The sequence below is a fragment of the Chenopodium album genome, chromosome 17, assembly GCF_948465745.1.
Source record: "Chenopodium album chromosome 17, dcCheAlbu1.1, whole genome shotgun sequence".
Lineage (NCBI taxonomy): Eukaryota > Viridiplantae > Streptophyta > Magnoliopsida > Caryophyllales > Amaranthaceae > Chenopodium > Chenopodium album.
In genome coordinates, this window is record NC_137850.1 from 47,746,831 (window position 1) to 47,767,910 (window position 21,080).

Consider the following 21,080-nt stretch of genomic DNA (forward strand, 5'->3'; position numbering starts at 1 on the left):
CCCAAAAAATTATAAAAGTGACCCTAAATTTGATAAAAGTAACCCCCGATATACAGTAAATTATTATATAACGGTCGACGGATGTATACCAAGTAATTTTTTTTTTTTTGAAACAAGTTATTCCTTATCTTTTAACTATACAGTACATTGAATATTTACAAGAGTTACTTCTTATCTTTTCTGAGATAAGTAAAAATAAACTGAACCAAACAAGATTTTACTCGTATTAGAATTCTCCTAATGTAAAATTTTTGTAGTGCATTTAGTATTTGTGAATTTTTAAACACAAATGTTCAAAAAAATCGGATGTACAATAATGCTATTGTAAATCAATAGCACGTGAGCCTCTTCATTACCTTTTTTTTATCAGTTTTTCTCTCTCTCCTCACTTATTTTTCACTTACCACCACCGCCACCACCGCCGTCAAGATTCGCGCCGAAGAATGCTAGGGTTCAGCCGAAGACGAAAATGGAGGCGAAGAACTCTGGTAATGGAGGCGAAAATGGAGGCGAAGAACTCTGGTAATGGAGGCGAAAATGGAGGTTGATAGTGTGGAGCTTAAAGAAGAGGTAATGGAGGAGAGAGAAATTCCAGAAACTTCCAATTCTATGGAGGAAGATGTTGAGGAAGATTTTGATACTCGTTTTGCAATTTGCATATGTAGCTTAATTACTTTTGTGATAAAAAGGGTCACTTTTGTTAAAAAAAAGGGTCACTTATGTAAAAAAGGGTCACTTTTGTAAAAGTATGGGTCACTTTTGTAATAAAAAGGGTCACTTTTGTAAAGAAAAAGGGTCACTTTTCGCAAAAATGTTGAATGCACAGTAAAATTATTGTAAACTGGGGGCATGCAAAAGTTTTTGATTTTTAAATATCCAACTCCTACCATGTATCTCCTCGACTCCTAAGGGATAAAAACGGGCAAATGCAAATGAGGCGCATCGTGGGAGAAAGAGGGTACCCGCCTACCCGTACTACCTGGTAGCCGCACTATGGCTGTCCGCCTGCCCATTGCTTCTTCCGTTGTCGCGCATCAACAAACTAATAGATAGAAGAATGGTGGTCAAGTGAGAGGGGAGAAGATAGAATTGTGGTGCGCGGTGCAATAATTTTGGACTCAAGTAATTGATTGAAGAAGACGAAGTAACTTTCCATAACTTTCTAATCATGTTCATGGGTGATTTTTCATAATGGGGTTTTCAATCAAAGGCAAGTTATCTTCTATTTCAAATAATTATTGCATTTGCTTAAATTGGTTTGTATTTCCTTGATTTTGAAGTACATTGTCAAATTTTCATTGGGTTATTGTTTTTATGATGTTTAAACTGTAATTGGCTTTGTATTTTGGTATAATGATGCTGAAATTGAGTTTGGTAATCTGGGTGTTCCCATCTGGATTTTTATTGATAAGTAAGTGTATTTAGATTGATTTTAGCTGTTGTTGGTTGTGTATGATGTAAGGAAGAATTAGTTTTCATGGTGATTTTGGAGTAATTCTACTTAATTTGAATCCCATTATGATTATGGGAATTCTATTATATAAATGGGTGGACCTAAAGAACGTATCCAAGGTACCGTGTGACAGTATGTCACATACAAGTGTACACGCTGTTATGTTAATGAATTGTCGATCGATTTGTAAACCATTGTGTTGTAGTGATATGGGGTATATTTTTGGTTATGCGTCAGGACAATAGTCAAATAGCATAAGATGTTAAGTTGTGGATGTAGGGTGATAGGTGATTAGTATAATCGGTCAAAAAAATAAGCTTACATTGTGAGTATAGAAACAAACTATTAAATGCAAACCACTTATTCTAGGAAGGTACTTATGTGGGGGTTTAGGGTGGGAATGGGCTTATAATCTCAATTGCAGAAAAATCTCATGTTTGTTTCTAGGGAATTTCATATTTGTTTCTATGGTCTGGGATTAAAGGTGGGGGAGTGGGATTGGGATTGGGATTTGATTATATTCCTCCGTCTCCGACAAATTATTACCAAGGGGGGCAAGTATTATGGATGGGAATTGAAAAGAGATGGGAGATGACTAAAATGCCGTCAATGATTAAATTAGAGAAGAAACTTGAATGATGATGTTTTTGTAAATTTATAATGCATTCTTACCTATTATTCGTATCATTTACACTAAACAAGACATTGGTCTTATTTTTATGAATTCTTAACAACAAATTCCCATTTCCGCAAACAAACGCCCCCTTAGGAATTTAAAGGAAGAGTCTTCACTATAACCTTTTTTTTTTTTAATAATAAATTTGGATAGACAATCTATAGGAACCACTTATCTTAGGAATGTACTTAGGAATTTAGGGGAAGAGTCTTCTCAATGACGTTGTGGGAAAGAATGAATATTATTTTGATTTTTTTAGACAATCCATAGATACCACTTATTTTAGGGATGTAATTAGGAATCTAGAGGAAGAGTCTTCTCAATGACATCGTGGGAAAGAAGGAATAGTATTATGATTGCTAAACAATTTGGACAATTTGGTAGATAATAGACGGATTAGGTAGGTGCTTTGTCACAACACAAAGGGTAGATAAAGGAAATCATTGGTATCATCAACATGAAAAATTAGAAATTAATAGCCTAATATTCTAATAATTGGTAACTTAAGGATGATGCATTTGTGCATCGAAGGGTACTAAATACTAATCCTTCCGTCTTTAAATGTTCTTTCTGTTTTCATAGTAATATTCTCAAATTTGGAGAACGTTATGGATGAAGATGGACAATAAATCTACCAGTAATGTGGAAAGTGAAGGTTAGGAGTATATTGCATTTACCCGATTGAGAAAGCATTGAAATTTAAAAAAAAAAAAAAAGATGCATGGATCCAAAAGCTTGAAAGTAAAGCAGAAATAGTGCAATGTGTAGACGTGTAATACTCCGTACCTGGGTGCAAGATGTGGTTAAATAATTGAATTTAAGGCCTAGATTATGATGGATGGTAATGGTTGGGAAAATACCTTAGAGATAATATTAGCAACATGCTTGGACGGGTGGAAGTTGTATGTATGATTGTATGATAGGTTTGAGCAAAGCGCCAAGACCAAGGGACGCTCCTGATTATGGTGTAAATTGCACTAATGGTTAGTTGCTAATTTAAAGGTAGATGTGTTGCTAGTAACAGCCAATTTATCTTATGGACTAAAGTTGTAATAGTCATTTTGGCTTTGCTCACTAATATATAAAATTGTTGCTCCCCAAATATTTTTTATGTGAAGGAACTACTGCTACATGTTATGTTAAAAACTATTTTTTTGCACAGGGCGGGGTGTCGCTTGTTATGTGAAGGTGCTACTGCTACATGTTATGTATGCTATTTGTTGCACAGGGTGAGGTGTGGAAATACTCTTTTGACTGAACTCTAGGTATGTATGCAGCATGCTTATAAGTGATGTGTGAGTGCAAGTGTATAGTAGCATCATATAGTTTGCTTGTAACGCACTTACTTGTTAGTGAACTACTAGATAGACTGTGAGTATGATGATATGATGATTGATGAGTACCACTCTGCTTCCATTGTGAAACCCTAATCTACATTTCACCATTGAATATTGATATATGCCTGTGGGGTTCTGAGGTTTGGCAAAGAATAGACATCTTGTAAAACGCAAGGAGAAAATTCTTAAATGTTTTAGGATTAGGATATGACTTGTAAGCTCCACACTCACTTTCAAAACCCTTTCGGCCCATATGCTAGGTGGCCATTAATGATGGCAATGGGAATGAATTTATATGTAAATTTGTAAGGAAAGTCAGGTTCATTCTTAATGGTAATTCTAGCTCCCCTCAAATTGACCATTTTTTTTAAATTAATTTTTTCCCCCACCTAATACCTCCTTCTAAATGGTAATAGATGATAATAAAAAACATAAAGAAAACATATCCTTGAGGATGAAATTGCATTACCATGGGGAATACAATTTTAATTTCCCTCCTAATTTACCTTTAAACTTCACTCTCATAACTAGTGTTACCCTCATTTATTGCGCGCTACCAAACAGGCCGCTTGTGTTTTACAGGTTTGAAGACTTCTAGTAGGATGGGGTAAGTTTGGAGCAAGGCTTGAACCGATTAAGCCTCTGAGGTTTTAAGCGAGAAATCAGTAGTATGTACATGTCCTGTTTTTGTGTACAGACTACAGAGTGTTTTGATTCAATTCAATGCTATTAACTGCTGAGTGTAAGTAGTAAAGAAATAGTGAGGTAAGTATTGCGCGTGGGAAGCTGAACTAAGGTAGTTAATTGTAGAAATTTCCATGAAGAAGTTAATTGACAATGTTTTGGCTTACTTGTTAAGTGTTTGGGGGATACATAGATGCACTAGTGGTTGTTTATGGAGAGTTTATCGGTATTTCTATTTGAAAGGCAGGTGCTGCTGCTCAACTCCACTTGATTAGTTATCAGAGTACATTCTAATTTTTGTTAGTGCACAATTAGCATTGTGGGATATCTTCCGGACATCTATAGACTGGATTACATCAATAGACTTTGTACGCGCTAACGTACTCAAATACTCAATAAGAGTGAATTGTTTTTTTTGTATGATCATTGACCAATCATGTTTTGCCAAAAATTGATAAATCCACACTGTCCCACAACTTGAATACCGTGTTGATTGGAAGGGTTTTTCCACTTCTAGGAAGACTTGTGACTGTTTAGTTTGATTAGTATGATGTCATTGAAATGTACTGTGGTAAAAGGTTTTCGTAAGTAATTTTTCTTTGGCTTGTCTACTTATTCTTTATTTTTCATATGCTACTCTGTAATACTCTTGTTTTTCTGACGATATTAATTCACTCAGTGTAATAATATTTTCTTAAGTTGCTGTTTTTATTTTTTATTTTTTTTTTATTGTTAAATTTAGCAAACACTAGCGTTAATTATAAAGGAAATTAATTGTTTGAAAACAAAAGTAATATGGGGAAAATGCAGTAGAAAATCCCTTGGCAAATGGCCGAAGTATTTCCATAGACAGGTCATATACTCCGCAATTGATTAATCAGAGAAAAATCTAGACATCAATGTCAAGTTGAACCAATTTATGGGGAGAAGTGGCGTGAGAAATTGGGTACACTTTTTGTTTCACTCAGTAGCCAATAATTCTCTGGAAGTAGTATCATTTTAGAATGTCCGAAAATTAATTATCACTTTTACTAAAATGTATTTCGTACTCCGTATTTCATAATGCTTTATGATTTATTTTTCAATTTTTCATACTTATACTTTGTATAGTGTCATTAAGACTAAATGCGAGGATATTCCAACTATTATAAAAGGTTTACAATAAAATTGTGTTATATGTTTAATTACGAGAGTTAAGGGTAACGTACGGGCTTGCCTAGCAGTTTTGGATGGACGGTATATTAGTTACGGAGTAGTTGGATAGCTCCCAAATGATCCTATTAGGTGTCATCTCTATTTAATATTCGTATTTATTTTTACATGGATAGTTTCCATTAATAATGACAAATCATTTATGTCTCTATATGTCTACAATGTGAAAATAAGACCTTAGGTACATTAGTTTTGGAGGTGTACAAAGTCTTTGGCTTGAAGTTAAAAAGACTTTCAAGACCAAGTCTAGTTTCGTTCGTCCACTAGCTCCTGTGAAGATGGTTTTGTTCCTTTCTTTGTGATTCCTGATTACCGTACAGTACAGCATGTTACTATATTAGCATGCTAATAGCACTACATTTTTATGGTTAATAATAATGCATGAATTTCTGTAAATAGATACAAAATTTTGCCATTTTTCGTGTCCAAGAAATACATTTCCCATACAAAAAAATGGCTTCCTGTTTCTTTCTTCAACAGTTTTTCTATTTATCCTTCATCATCTTCTTAGCTATTCCACTCTCAAATGGCGAGTACGCACCATATACGGCATGTTCTGTTCCATACTCATGTGGGAATATGCAAGACGTAAGGTACCCGTTTTGGGGAGAAAATAGGCCCAAGTTCTGTGGGATTCCAGACTTGAAGCTCCTTTGCGATAAGAATCATTCAAGTTCTGTCACATCTGTGAAAGTATTAAACAACGAATTTGGATACTTTAAAGTGCTCCATATCAATAAATCTTCCAAAACCATGGTTTTATCCATAGATTATAAGGTGTTACGAAATTGTAAATGGAAAAATTTTAAACCGAGTAGTGTGTCCCTACTTTCCACTTTCAAACTAGATGCCAGTTATGAGAATATAAGCTTGGGTTATGGTTGCAACAGTACATGTAACTCCAGCAGATACCACTCCAAGTCTTTTAGCTGCTCCTATGATTCTGATGATCCAAAAACTGGTTCTGTTTATTACTTCTATAACATATCGAGCATCAACAACATTCCAAAGTCGTGCTCCTGCAACAACAGCATTCCTTTTCCGGTGGATAAGAAAGTGTTAGACAAAATCAGAAGGACAAAAGTCTCGCTATTGTCTCTCTTAACAGAGAGTTCTATTAAGATAATGTATGAGGCGAACCTCACAGCTTGTTCTAATTGTGAGAAGTCTGGTGGTAAATGCGGATCATCAGATAATAATCAGTTTGTGTGTCACTGCCAAGACGGACCTCAGACACTAGGGTGTATGAATAGTACGTTTCCTTTTCCTTTTTATTTGTTTATTACTTCTTATTTGAACTGAACCATATATTTTCATTACACCATTTTGGGCATTTTCATACTGATATGAGCATATTTTGCTCAAGATATATGCAATTTTATATTTTGTCATTCTTAGTGAACGGAAATACAGACCACCTTTTTTCAAAAATTTTGAAAAATATAGGATAAAATGTCAAAAATATAAAAGTATTAATTTAAGTGAAGAATTATTTTTTCGTAGAAGTATAAGTTAATTGAATACTTAGTTTAGACAAGGGGGAAGAGGGAAGACGGAAGAGGGGGGGGGGGGGGGGGGTGATAGAATGCTTCTTATTGTGCAGGGATTATAATTTTGCTTTTAGGCCCTATTTGTTTTGATGTAAAATATTTTTATGGAAAATGATTTTTCCATTTTCTTTTATTAGGTTTGCGAAGGGGTGAAAAATAATTTTTCCAACCATGGAAAACATTGCTTTCTTGTTACTTTTATCCATTTTACATTTTCACTCCTATTTCTTATTTCTCAATGAACCAAACAAAGGAAAATTAATTTGCAATGGTGGTTTTTCTTGAAAATATGTTTTCCATGAAAACTAATTTTTTATTGAGAATGTTTTACATCAAACTAAATAGGGCCTTAATTAAGGATAAGGGGATAAGAGAGTGAGAGTGAGAGTGAGAGTGAGAGTGATACATGACATAAAGAATTCATGTTTTAATATATGCCATATAATATTGATATTTGATTTGTTGACAACAATGGTTTATAGAATGATGCAGATTATATATTGTTAGATTTCAAATATTCATTTTTTTTTTTTTTCTGGGTATTGTTTAAATGACAAATTAAAGCGAATACAAAAATCTTAGACCACAACTAAGGTTGTGTTTTCTTCATATTATTTTGATTTATCTGAATTCATCGATATATTTAATTTTGGTGTAAAAAAAAATATTTATATTTAATTTATCTAAGGAAAAATTGACATTTGCTACCAGCAAAAGAACTGTGTGTTATATTTGCTACCTGTTTTTTTTTTTTTTTTTTTTTTTTTTTTTTTTTTTTTTTTTTTTGCTACCACCCAAATCCCTAAATTATTTATTTCACTACCAAATGATTTATGCCGTTACTATTTCCGTTAGTTGGGTTTAGCCACCGTTCAACCACCTTGCAACCACCCCTCCCCTCAACTGCCACCCCTTCCCCCCTTGCCGGCGCGAACCCACCCCCTCCCTTTCCCCTACCCTACGCAGCCAACCCCACTTCCCTTTCCCCGTTCTTGCTGCCCCGACCCCCACCCCGAACCAAAACCACCCCCTTTTCCTCTTCCCCCCATCGAAATCGGCCTTTCAGCCCCGTTCCCCCCACCAAAATCGACCCCCCTCCCCTTCCCTTACCCTTTTCGGCCATCCCTAACTAAACCACCCTAAACGAATTTTAGGGTTTCAGTTATGGTGGTTTAGGGGTTAGGGATGGCCGAAAAGGGTAGGGGAAGTGGAAGAGGGGTCGATTTCCGGTGGGGGGAAGGGAAAGGGGGTGGTTTTCGGTTCGGGGTGGAAGTCGGGGCAGCAAGAAGGGAAAAAGGGAAGGGAGGTTGGCTGCTTAGGGTGGGGGAAGGGGAGAAGGTGGGTTCGCGCCGGCACCGACTTAAGCTTTGGGGGCCGGCCGCCGACGGGGGGGAGGGGTAGCAGTGAGGTGGAGGGGTGGCAGTGAGGGTGGCTGGGTTATTTTATTTATTTATTTATTTTTTTAATTTTAATTTTTTTTTTTTTGAATAAACTTAACGGATTCCGTTAAATTGTAGTGAAATTTTAATTATTTGATTTTAGGTGGTAGCAAAATAAAATGAAAAATTAAACGGGTAGCAAATGTAACACAATGTACTTTCGATGGTAGTAAATGTCAATTTTTTCTTTATCTAAACTAATTTTGTCAAAATTTCAATTTTCCTTGTATTTGGAAGTCCTTATCAAATGAACCTGGTTCACACTAATTTATTGTGGACCACTAACATTAGAGACAATATGATTGTTTTATTAATAAAAAAAAGGTCACTATATTAAAATAAAAGTTATTATGTTGAAATAAAAGTTAGTGTGACATTATAAAAGCTATAAGAGGTTAATTTTTTTTGATGAAATTTTTAATATAATGGTCAATCTGAATAATAAAGATCACTATGTTAAAATTAGGTCATTGTTCACATAATGTCGTATTTTAAGTTCATAATAACATTAAAGGTCACATAAGTTTTAAAAAAGGTTATTATGTTAAAAATAAGGTTACTATAATAATATAATGGGTCACTATGTTGAATATAATGCCAGTTACGTGTGTATAAACCTTAGGTATATAATAATATTATTGTGAACTAGGTCCACGCAAGATTTTGTTGAGAGACATTTAATTCACTTGAATCAAATTGTGATTAAAGAAGTTTCAGTTTTGTCCATAGGGCACAATTAAGCATGTCAGATTTTGAATAAGTAGTTGCAAGATTTTTAAATTTGGGAATTCTGTCCAATAATATGAGACGTGCTTCCTCTAAAATAATTGTGTAACTTAACTCTTTGGGTTAAGTTTAACAAAATTTGACTTCAAATTAATAAAAAAAAAAAAAAAATCATTTAAATGCATTTTTAAAGAGTAACATTAAAATTAGGCAAAATTGGCCTCAACACTTTGAACTATGGCTTGGGTGGAAAGCATACTTAAGTGAGTTTTCCGGCCACCATTCTCGCCGAAGCCGCGAATAAATTTTTATTTTTCGATTTGCGTGTCAAAAAACGTCCGGTCAAGGTTTCAAGGGTCATTTTGGCTCTTAAGGGTCCAAATTGAGCTCGTAATAAACAAAACAAAATAACATAGATGATACAATTTGGCTTAAAAAACAATTAAAGGGACATTTTTTGGCATGCAAATCAAAGAATTAAAATTTAATTTACCGGCTCTGGCGAAAATGGTGGCCGAAAAACTCAATAAAAGTACGCTTTGCACCCAAGTCATTAGTTTGTGGTGTTTTGGCTACTATGCAAAGTATAGGGTGCTCGGTGCACTTATGCAATAGCTCGGTGCATTAAAATTATTATCAGAAGTTCTGCAATGACAGTATAAAATGTACTGTATGAAGTAAACTTTAGATGATCGAAAGTTATAGCTCGAAGATTTTACGAAAGTGAGCACAATTCTGCTATTAGTACCATATATTGGGGATCTTAGGTACGGGGAAAAGCCATGGTCAAAATTCCTCCCTGTATCGAAGTATTTCTTGTGTTCATTATTTAGTCAGCTCATGCACCTTCGTACAGCAGGATCATGGCATTCAGAGCACTTGCAATGGGACTACTTTACCCCCATTTTTCTTCAATTTGGGAGGATCCTCCCATTGTGGGCCATTTTCCCAAAGTACTCCATACTTGAATATTTGGAAACATACTCCAAATGTGGAGTAGTACTCTTCACTTTCTAACTGGGAGAACTGCAATTAAGCAGCAGAAATAAGCATATTTGTGTAGCAAACTGACAGTTCATTTGGCTTTTTGCAGAAACGAATAAGTTGGGACTAATACTGGGACTAGGTAATGTTAATTTACTCATTCGACTAAATTCTTCTGGTTGAATTGCTTACGCTGGGCCTAAAGAATATGTATTGTTAGCCTGTAAATTAACCTATGATCTTTGTCATCATCAGGCATTGGAGGAACTTTACTTGTGCTGGTAGTCTTAGGCTTCTGGCACCGTAAGAAGCTAAAAGTTATAACCTGTAGTGCTTCCCTCAATGATAGTGTGTCAGAACTTGAAAAGGAAATCATATCCTTTACCATACCACTCTTCTCTTACTGTGAACTTGTAGAAGCCACTTCCAATTTTGATCAATCTAAAGAACTTGGCAGTGGTGGCTTTGGAGTCGTTTATTATGGTAAGCTTTGAGCTTGCATCTCTCTATTCTTAAACAAAACATTTCTAAACTAATTAATTTAAGGTTTGCATCTTAGGAAAACTAAAAGATGGAAGAGAAGTCGCAGTAAAACGCCTATATGAGAAGAGCTACAAGAGATTGAAACAGTTTATGAACGAAATTCAAATACTGACCCGATTGAGACACCAAAACCTTGTTTCACTCTATGGTTGCACTTCCCTGCATTGCAGAGAACTCCTCCTCGTATACGAGTATGTGAACAATGGCACAGTAGCTGATCATTTGTATGGCAAATGTACAAAATCTGTTCTACTTCCATGGCCTGTTCGTCTGAGAATTGCAATAGAAACAGCCTCAGCACTCTCTTACCTCCATGCTTCTGATATCATTCACCGTGATGTCAAAACTAACAACATTCTCCTTGACTGCAACTTCAGTGTCAAAGTTGCTGATTTCGGGCTTTGTAGACTCTTCCCAACTGATGTAACTCATGTGTCAACAGCCCCACAGGGAACTCCAGGGTACCTAGACCCTGAGTATAGCCAGTGTTATCAGCTGACAGATAAAAGTGATGTTTACAGCTTTGGGGTAGTCCTCATTGAGCTCATTTCTTCTTTGCCAGCAATTGACATGGACAGGCCTAAACATGAGATCAACTTGTTCAACTATGCCATGAACCGGATTCAACGTTGTGCATTTGATGAGTTAGTGGACCCATTACTTGGGTTCGCGCTAGATTTCAAGGTTAGGAGAATGACTGTATCGGTGGCAGAGCTTGCGTTCCAGTGCCTGCAACATGACAAGGAACTCAGGCCGTCAATGGATGAGGTTTTAGAGGTTCTCAAGAGTATTGAAGGCGCTGATTATGAAGCACTGCAGGCAGAAGAAATGGCAAATTATGTTGGCTTCGTGGATGATAAAGCATCACCAGCTGAAGAGATGGCTGATACTAATGTTGAAGTTTGTGAAGCGTCGAAAGCAGAAGAGAAGGCTAAGATTGCTGCTCAGAATAGTGATCCAGAACATACAGCCATGGAGGATGATTATGCACAACTGTTAAACAATAATCATCGGGCATATTCATCTTCCCCGATTTCTGTGATGGTTAAATGGGTTGGTAGTTCCACTACATCTAGCTCCAGCAAGTAAGCTGAACATTTTGTTTCCTTTCCTCATAATATATCAAGCTACTATTATGGTGGTTGTTATTGTAAATTGATGGAATTGGTTTCTATGCAACTCTGGTAGTCTGGTGTACTAAATAGTATATACAAACATGTTGTACAGATCGAGCCTATTTTGTTTCTGTTTTACTTGAATTACATGGAATTTGATTCAATTTTTCAAGTTATATTAACTGACATAGATATTATCCCATCCGTTTCCAAATAAAAGTCTCATTACTTAAAATTCTACATCTTTTTTTCATATTCACCTTTAATCAACCAAACCCCACTATCTTATTCGCATTTAACCAATAAAAGTCTTTTATTCGGTTAATTAGTCAAACCTCAATTAGTCATGTAACCTCAAACAAAACACGTCATCAGATTCATCAGTCACATAATATTTTGTTTGAGTTCGGTTCCAGTCGAGTTAATTCACACACTAGTCCATTCGGGTTTGTATAATATGGATTTCCAGCTCTATCAATTTGAAAAGGAAACAACAAAAAGACAGGGCTTGAAACATAACCAAAAGTCCAGTCTCACTCTCTTCCTTCACACTATCTCAGCCGCCGTCGGTCAGTCGTCCGGAACCACCGTCCGGAGCCGGAGATTGTAGTTTCTCTATCTTCAAAGTGGGTTCTACGATTATGTTCACAAGAACCCATTTCAGGGGATACTTCACAAGAATAGCCAATTCTACTGCTGATTTGCTCGAATCTCCAGTTATAAAAACGCAAATTAATCCATCAATACAATCAAATAAGATCCCAGATGTGTTAGAATGTAATTTCCAGATTAAAGAGTTAGTGAAAACTGGTCGTTTGGAAGATGCACGCAAACTGTTCGACGAAATGCCGCAAAGAGATGTGGTTTCTTGGACCAACGTGATATCTGGGTATGTCAATGCATCGAACTATGACGAGGGTTTGAATTTGTTTTCAAGAATGTGGGTTGACCCGTGTATTAGAATGGACCCCTTTGTACTTAGTTTAGCTCTGAAAGCTTGTGGACTTAATAATAGTTTAACTAATGGGAGATTGTTGCATGGGGTTTGTGTTAAGAATGGTCTTGTTAATTCTGTGTTTGTGGGGAGTTCACTTCTGGACATGTATGCTAAGTCTGGCTACATTTCAGGGAGTTGTCAGGTTTTCGATGAGATGCCCGAGAAGAATGTAGTTTCATGGACTGCTATTATAACAGGACTGGTTAAGGCTGGTTATTGTAAGGAAGGGTTGCTGTATTTTTCTGAAATGTGGCGCTCCGGTTTGCACTGTGATGCATATAGTTTTGCCATTGCATTGAAGGCTTGTGCTGATATATGTGATCTGGAACATGGCAAGGAAATTCATACACAAGCATTAAAGAAGGGTTTTGATTTAGGCTCTTATGTGGTGAATACTCTTGCTACAATGTACAATAAATGTGGGAAGTTGGATTATGGTATGTGCTTGTTTGGAAGAATGACTATCCCTGATGTGGTTGGATGGACTTCAGTCATTACTTCCTATGTTCAGATGGGTAAAGAAGAGATTGCTGTTCAACAGTTTAAGCGATTGAGAGATTCCGAGGTGAGGCCTAATGAATACACATTTGCTGCAGTTATTACTGCTTGTGCCCATCTTGGTAGAATTATCTGGGGTGAACAATTACATGCTCATGTAATGAGAGCTGGTTCCTTAAATGCTCTATCGGTTGCAAATTCAGTCATGACATTGTATTCGAGATGTGGGCAGTTAAAATCAGCATCTTTGGTTTTTGAATCTATGACTAGCAAAGATATTGTTTCATGGAGCAGCATAATTACAGGATATTCTCAAGCTGGATATGGCAATGAAGCATTTGATTATTTCTCATGGATGAGGAGGGAAGGGCCAAAACCTACAGAATTTGCTTTTGCTAGTATGCTGAGCGTCTCTGGTAGTATGGCAATACTTGAGCAAGGTAGACAAGTACATGCTCATATATTGAAAGTTGGATTAAAACATACATCTTTGATACAAAGTGCGCTGATTACTATGTATTCCAAATGTGGAAGCATAAAGGACGCCTCAGAGATATACAATGGAACGAGCAAGGATGATGTTGTGTCATGGACTTCCATGGTAAATGGATTTGCTGAACATGGTGACAGTCTAGAAGCTTTAGATTTGTTCGATAAAATGCTGCAAGCTGGTTTGAGGCCAGATGCTGTGACATACATTGGAGTTCTTTCTGCTTGTAGCCATGCAGGACTTGTGGATCTGGGTTATTCCTATTTTAATTCTATGAGCCAGAAGTTTCAGATAAGTCCCTCTAAAGAACATTATGGCTGCATGGTTGACCTCTTATGCAGAGCTGGAAGGCTAACAGAAGCTGAGAACATGATAAATACCATGTCATATGAAGTAGATGATGTTATCTGGTCAACCTTTCTGAGAGCATGTAAAATTCATGGTGATATTGAGCGTGCCAGACATGCTGCCGAAAGGATTCTTGAACACAATCCCAGTTGTGCTGGGACACTTACTACTTTAGCTAACATTTACTCTGCAAAGGGAAGGTGGAGAGAGGCAGCGGATATCAGAAAGCTGATGAGATCTAAAGGGGTAGTGAAAGATGCAGGATCATCATGGATTAAGGTTAAAGACGAGGTCTCTACATTTGTTTCTGGGGATAAATCACATCCAGGTGGTGATCATATTTACAATGTCCTGGATTTGCTGATGTCTGGTGTAGATGTGCTCGATCAGGAGGATGATTCCCTTCTGCAAGCCACATAAATTTTAAAGGGAGTTAATCTTGGTTTGATCACTTGAAAAATTCCAATTGAGAACATGAGATGCATGTTCTTGTAGACTTGCAGTCACTCTTGGGTCATAACAAGGTTCCCCGAGGCACAAGCGCATCATAGTTGAATAACCTACTGTTAAATCAGGGGTCTGTGTGCAGGGTGTTGGATTGGAAGCAATTCTAATCATATTGTCTGGCCAAGAAAGAGACGTTTGGAAGATTTATGCCATTCTAGAACAGCAGTACATCACTGACAATTTTGGTAATACTGTATTTATTTTACTGTTCTGTGGAAATCTATGATTTGTGATTCTTTTGAAGTTGACATGCATCTTTTCTGCACTAGGATTTTCAGCCAGTTTCCAAGCATACTTGTAGAAGAGTTGGGACTCCTGAAGACGTGTGCAACCCATGCCCCTTTGCTTCCCCAGTTTCTCTGCCGGCTTTATTCTTCCAATTTTGTACTTATCAAGGAATGAAGATGATGATGAAGATGAGAAAAGGATAAAAGCTGAAGACAAGCTTCCTTTATGTCAGGTTCTCTCATTGCTGCCATTATAATTCCATCTGATTTTATCCCTCAGCATATAACAATGAGAACTTCAGTACCGGTGGCTGCAGGGCTTGTTTCACTCACAATTGCCAATCAGAAATTTCTTTAAATAACCCTCTGTGCAGATGCAAAAATAAATTTAGTCCTAATCCCTACGGTTGAAATTATGTTCTGGGATCATCAAACTAAAAATTTTGGGTATAATTTTGAATTCTTATGAGGTTTATAAGTCGATTGGGTTATAATTTGAACTTTTTATTTGACTTTTACGAACTTGAGACTGAAATAGACGAACATAAGCTTGCAAATTTCTGGGTTTGTAGTAATTTTGATAATTCTTTAATAAGGCAACTCTGATTGCTAAATAATTTGTGCAGAAATTGTTCCTTTTCACTTAACATGTAGTATGCTTCACTATTTGAAAATGTTAATACAAATTCTTCAGTTTTTATATACTGCACATCAAGGGGTGCCCTGAGACCATTCTTATTTTTATTGCATTTTGCTCTACTGTTGAAGGTTTTAGAATGTGCAAACCACCTCCCATGTCTCAAGCAGTCGGCAGGATTTGACATAATGACATTTGAGTGCCTTGTCGTCTGAGACTATGAATTACCAATTTTCGATCATCATGATTATCAACCTTTGCCTATTTTTATTTTATTTTATTTTATTTCCGGAATTGGAGGCTTGGAACTATTGGACCTGTATTATGATGCTGTACAGAACAGATCAGTGATTTGAGATATGGAGTAGTATCACTTCCTGAACTTGGTAACTTGCTTATATCTGTTTTAGAAAGAGATCTGTTAGGCAATATAATATGTATAGCTACTCTAATGGGCCGTAGTTATGTTACGAGCCCTAATCTCTCTAGGTGTATATATATACTTGTGCATATGCTAATACAAACACACCACTCTATTCTCTCTAATCTCTCTATTATTGACATGGTATCGGAGCCAAAACAATTCTAAAACCCTAAAAACTCTAAAAAAAATTTCTTCTTCTCTAATCAACAATGGTGGACGACTCAAAGATTGATCCTTCCTCTCCCTACTACCGTGGTGCTGGCGATCAGCCAGGCAACCAAATCACTAATGTCATCCTCAAGGGTGATAATTTTCTACCTTGGTCTCGTGCTATTTCTCTATCACTGAAATCCAAGCGCAAGTACGGCTTTATTGACGGCACTATCACTAAACCCTCTGATTCAACGAAATTGCTTGATTGGGACACTGTTAATTCCATGTTAATTTCATGGATCACTATTGACCCTAAGACTGCTGCTTCCATCCCTTACTTTGAGGAAGCAAGGAAGCTCTGGGTTTATTTAGACCAACGCTTTTGCGAGGTTAGTGGTCCGCGTATTCAACAGTTGCGGGCTGCGATTACCAACTGTAAACAATCCAAAACTCAGTTCTTCTAAATAAGGGAAAACTTGACCATCTCTATGTTCATTTTCATTGGTAAGGACTTCAGGTTGCTTTAACATGTTTCGTCCTTTCTTTTTCCTTATACACTGAAAATTTGTATCCAAAACTTCTGAGATCTGAATTCCTCAGGATTAATTCAACTGTAACTGTTGAAATACTCAAATACTTCAATACTATTGGAAGCAGCAATGGTACTCCGTATGTGAGGTTGAGGTTTTCAGGTTCTCTTTCCTTTCCATTAAAGAATTAAAAACAAAACCTTTCAATCAAGGCTGTTGAGTTGAATTACTCAAAACTCGATTTGAAAACCACAAGAAACTCGTTAAATCCATCATCAACTACTATTAAAAGCAAAACGTCTATATAAAACACTCAACTCGAACTTATTTGAAAATATTAAATAGTCAAATTTAGATACTCAAACTTATCTCACATAATTAGCACAATAGCACCCCCAATTTCAATACGGAGTAGTTATCAATGTTTTTATATACGAGTAGCATGTGACCGTGTAACAGCATTTTCTTCTTGATTTCAGTATAGCAGACATGAAATGAAGGAACAAAATTAAATATAAAGACAAAATATACAACAAGCACCAGTGGTCTAGTGGTAGAATAGTACCCTGCCACGGTACAGACCCGGGTTCGATTCCCGGCTGGTGCACATCCTAATTAATCAGGCAGTGATGAACTCTGCGTTCTCTGTGGCAGCTGGGTCCGCCACAATTCATCTGACTCCAGATTGAATAAGTTCGCATCTGAGCTTTGGTTAATTTTTCTCTTTTAATTTTATTTTTTGAAAAATGGTTGAATAATTTGGATTGGTTCTTTATTGATAAAGAATTGCTTTTGATTTTTCCATCTGAGACTTATTGGTTGTATAAAAAGTGTATTCTTTATACTTGTTGAATATTTTATTTTGCGGCTATTTCACCAAATGTCACTGAGTAATTTAAAAATTTACCAAATGCCATCGGACTTTTCAGAATTCACCAAATGCCACCCAGTTTTTAAAAATTCACCGAGTGTCATTAATGACCAACGGCCGTTAACTCTGTTAGTCATTAGGGGTTAATCATGACACATGTCATGATATAATTGGTCAATTTATCTTAATTCATAAAAATTAAAAAAAAAAACAAAAAATAAAAATAAAAATAAAAGCAAAACCCCAAAATTTTCCCAGCCACCCTCACCACCACCAAACCCTAGCCCCACCCTTATCTCGCCGGAAAACGGCCGGCCACCACCTTATCATACACCACCCTACATATTAACCTCCACCACACCAGCCCAACACCACGCAAACCACCTACCACAATCCCCTGCTCCCACCAGCACACCACCACAGCCCAAACCAGCCATTAATAAGCCCACACTGCTGCTTCACCCCATCAACAACACCAACAGCAGCGACTAGGGCTGTGCACCGGTCCAAAACCGGACCGGACCGGACCGGGACCGGAATGGACCGGAACCCGGAATGAGCATTTTTTAAGGACCGGAGACCGGACCGTAATCTGCCGGTCCGGTCCCGGTCTGGACCTGTTTAATACGGTCCGTTCCGGTTTTGGACCGGTTGGGACCGACTTTATGCTGTTTTTTTTTTCCCCCTGCATTTTAACAGCACTGCTTCGTGCTTCCTGCTATTTTTTAACCTGTTTTTTGACAGCGCGGTGTCTAATTTTTTCCAAAAAATATATAAATCACAATATTAAAAAAAAAAAAAAAAGAGCAAAAAACAACACACTCAATGACTCAATACATCCGATTTATCCGAATACAAACCAAAACAAGTCCCAAGTTAAATGACTGATTTATCCGAATACAAACCAAAAAAAAAAAAAATTATACATTTTTCCCGGGTTTCCGGTCCAGCCCGGAATTTACCGGGTTTTACCCGGACCGGACCGGGAACCCGGAATGACTGATTTCAAAGGACCGAGGACCGACCCGGAAGGCTACGGTCCGGTCCGGTCCGGTCCGGTCCCGGTCGGTCCCGGTCGGTTTTACGGTCCAGGTCTAAAAGTGCACAGCCCTAGCAGCGACAACAACCATCAACAACAGCAATTGCAACCACCAGCTCCACCTACAACCTTCACGCAACCACCACCAGCCACAACAACAATAACGATAACAGCAACATCAACAACAACTTCCATCAGCCAACGCCAACAACACAAACTCCCACGCACTCCACCCCTGCTTTCCTTGCAACCACCCCGCAGCAACCAAACCAAACAACACCTCCCAACTCCAATCTCTCATCTTCTCACGCATCCACCAACACCAACAGCCACCTAGCAGCCAACAATTGCAACCCACATTCATAACCCCTAACAAAATTCGAGCCACCCTAACCCCTATCCCATGAAAACCGACCACCCCAACCCCCTCTCCCATGAAAAACCGACCACCCTAATCCCCAAATCGACCACCCTAACCCCTTCCCCTACAAAATCCGACCATCCCTCCTCGTCCCTTGCAAAATTCGACCACCCCCTCTCCCATGAATTAATTTGTGTAAAGTTTGTTTTTTTTTTTTGTTGAAATTGGATTAAAACCCAAGTAAATGGCTAATTTTGGGTGTTACGGGTTTCAACAAAAGGGGATAGGATGGGTTACGGTTTTCAAGCGGAATGGGGAATGCGATTTCAGGTGGTGGTCGAGGTGGAGAAAGAGTCGGGACAGGGAGGGGTTGGGGGCCAGTTTAGGGTCGCCGGCGATTAGGATTTGGCGGTGGGTAGCGTTGCGCGCAGGGGAAGGGGATTGGGATTGGGATTTAACCACCACCTTGTGTGGGTGGTTTTGGGGGTCGGCGGTGGGTCAGGTGGGGCGCTTAAGTGTCGGCCGGCCGATTTTTGATGGTTAAGGTGGTGGCCGGCCGTTTTCCGACGAGATAAGTGTGGGGCTAGGGTTTGGTGGTGGTGAGGGTGGCTGGGAAAATTTTGGGGTTTTGTTTTTTTTTTTTTTTAATTTTTTGTTTTTTTTTTTAATTTTTATGAATTAAGATAAATTGACCAATTATATCATGACATGTGTCATGATTAACCCCTAATGACTAACGGAGTTAACGGCCGTTGGTCATTAATGGCACTCGGTGAATTTTTTAAAAACTGGGTGGCATTTGGTGAATTCTGAAAAGTCCGATGGCATTTGGTGAATTTTTAAATTACTCAGTGGCATTTGGTGAAATAGCCATTTATTTTGTCAACATACCATTAAATACTTTTGTTTCTTGACATTCGGAAAATAAGATGATATTTTTTCATCATTTCTTACAAATTAATTGGGATTGAACCTTTATTTATAAAGAACTAATTTTGTTTTTTCCATCTGAGACTCTTACTGGCTGTATAAAAAGTGTACTCTTAAACTTTATAGAATATTTATTTTGTCAACATATCATTACATACTTTTGTTTGATATTTTCATCATTTCTTTGTTCTTCTTGTGTAAGACTAATATTTTCAGGAATTTATTCCAATAGGCTATAGTTTATAGTTTATACCTCTAGCACCCAAACTTAAGGGCTTCTAAAGCTGAAACAAAAAAACTTCTTACTATCAAATAACGTGTAATATTATTTAAAATTGTAAGTATTTGGTCCGAGCAATGCCATAATTTATTACAAAGGGTTGGCTAGTATCAGTGGTGCCACATCCACATACAATGAGGACACTCATATTTTAGATTGAGAGTTCTTTATATATGTATATAGGATGACTAAAGTAAAATTGCATCAATAGAAACCTAAAAGAAATCCAGAACCACCTATACATTATTTATTGTCCGTTATATTCAGAAAATATAATTTCATAACTATAAAGTGATTTCTCGTGTATTACTATGAAGTTTCAAAATATTTAATTGATCGTATCAAGTAAAATTTTATAAAAATATATTTTTATAGAATATATTTTTATTATCAACCAAATAAACATTTACAAAATACTTGTATAGCAAAATTTAGCATGATACCAAAATAATGGTCGGTGGAACTGTGGAAGAACTGAAGAAGCCCACGTATTAATGGGATACCAAAATATGTGATGGAAAAAGAGTAGGATGTTATCCTCTGGTCAAAGAATTGACTATTTGGAAAAAAAAAAAAGAGATTCGACTAAGAAAATGAGGAAAAGTTAGCGTAAAATACTGGGTTGACTTTATTGATATGTTTTGGGCCAAGGTCAATAGATAGTACTTTAGTATAATATAATATGTCAATAACTCAATATTAGTACTCGTACTATCTAAAAATTGAACCTTGAATTGTGTGATGTATGGTACAGTAGAAAATATTGTATCTTTTAATTTTGAAATTAGAAGTTCAACTAAATATATTTTAAGGATGAGGATTCATACTATATGATTGAGGTTCGATCATGATCATTCGATGGACTTATAAAAGGGACACTATAATATCGTGGGAAATTGGTCATCAATAAATGTTTTATTTCGTAGTAACTATTTAATTTATTTCGTTTTTTATATATAAATAAATTTGGCAAATTTCTTTTCAATTACCTAGCCAAACTAATTGCATTTTTAAGCTTTAATGGTCAAACTAATAGATAGGAATTCCAAGCAAGTATCCATCTACAAGT

At 36.9% G+C, this 21,080-nt stretch overlaps 2 protein-coding genes and 2 non-coding genes across 4 annotated transcripts; all 4 read left to right on the forward strand.

Moving 5' to 3' along the window:
- The first annotated feature begins 5,740 nt into the window (after window positions 1-5,740).
- LOC145589996 (LEAF RUST 10 DISEASE-RESISTANCE LOCUS RECEPTOR-LIKE PROTEIN KINASE-like 1.1) lies at window positions 5,741-11,883 on the forward strand. The gene is made up of 4 exons (XM_081646724.1): window positions 5,741-6,614; window positions 10,171-10,203; window positions 10,317-10,544; window positions 10,621-11,883. The coding sequence occupies exons 1-4, from the start codon at window positions 5,816-5,818 to the stop codon at window positions 11,691-11,693; spliced, it is 2,133 nt and encodes a 710-aa protein (XP_081502850.1). The 5' UTR covers window positions 5,741-5,815; the 3' UTR covers window positions 11,694-11,883.
- A 380-nt stretch (window positions 11,884-12,263) lies between these two features.
- Window positions 12,264-15,340, forward strand: LOC145589997 (putative pentatricopeptide repeat-containing protein At3g47840). The gene is made up of 2 exons (XM_081646725.1): window positions 12,264-14,744; window positions 14,829-15,340. Exon 1 carries the CDS (start codon window positions 12,361-12,363, stop codon window positions 14,470-14,472), a length of 2,112 nt encoding a protein of 703 aa, XP_081502851.1. The 5' UTR covers window positions 12,264-12,360; the 3' UTR covers window positions 14,473-14,744; window positions 14,829-15,340.
- Window positions 15,341-17,066: 1,726 nt separating this feature from the next.
- On the forward strand, window positions 17,067-17,137 carry TRNAG-GCC (transfer RNA glycine (anticodon GCC)). Its single transcript has one exon. It is a non-coding gene; the product is annotated as a tRNA-Gly (tRNA).
- A 14-nt stretch (window positions 17,138-17,151) lies between these two features.
- LOC145590468 (small nucleolar RNA snoR114) lies at window positions 17,152-17,239 on the forward strand. The gene has a single exon (XR_014102062.1). It is a non-coding gene; the product is annotated as a small nucleolar RNA snoR114 (small nucleolar RNA).
- The last annotated feature ends 3,841 nt before the right edge of the window (window positions 17,240-21,080 follow it).

Excerpts from the sequence above, each read along its gene's own strand:
- LOC145589996 (XM_081646724.1), top strand. The coding sequence starts at position 5,816 with ATGGCTTCCTGTTTCTTTCTTCAACAGTTTTTCTATTTATCCTTCATC. Across the intron at positions 6,615-10,170 it reads GACACTAGGGTGTATGAATA|AAACGAATAAGTTGGGACTA; the intron begins GTACGTTTCCTT and ends GGCTTTTTGCAG. Across the intron at positions 10,204-10,316 it reads GGGACTAATACTGGGACTAG|GCATTGGAGGAACTTTACTT; the intron begins GTAATGTTAATT and ends TGTCATCATCAG.
- LOC145589997 (XM_081646725.1), top strand. The coding sequence starts at position 12,361 with ATGTTCACAAGAACCCATTTCAGGGGATACTTCACAAGAATAGCCAAT.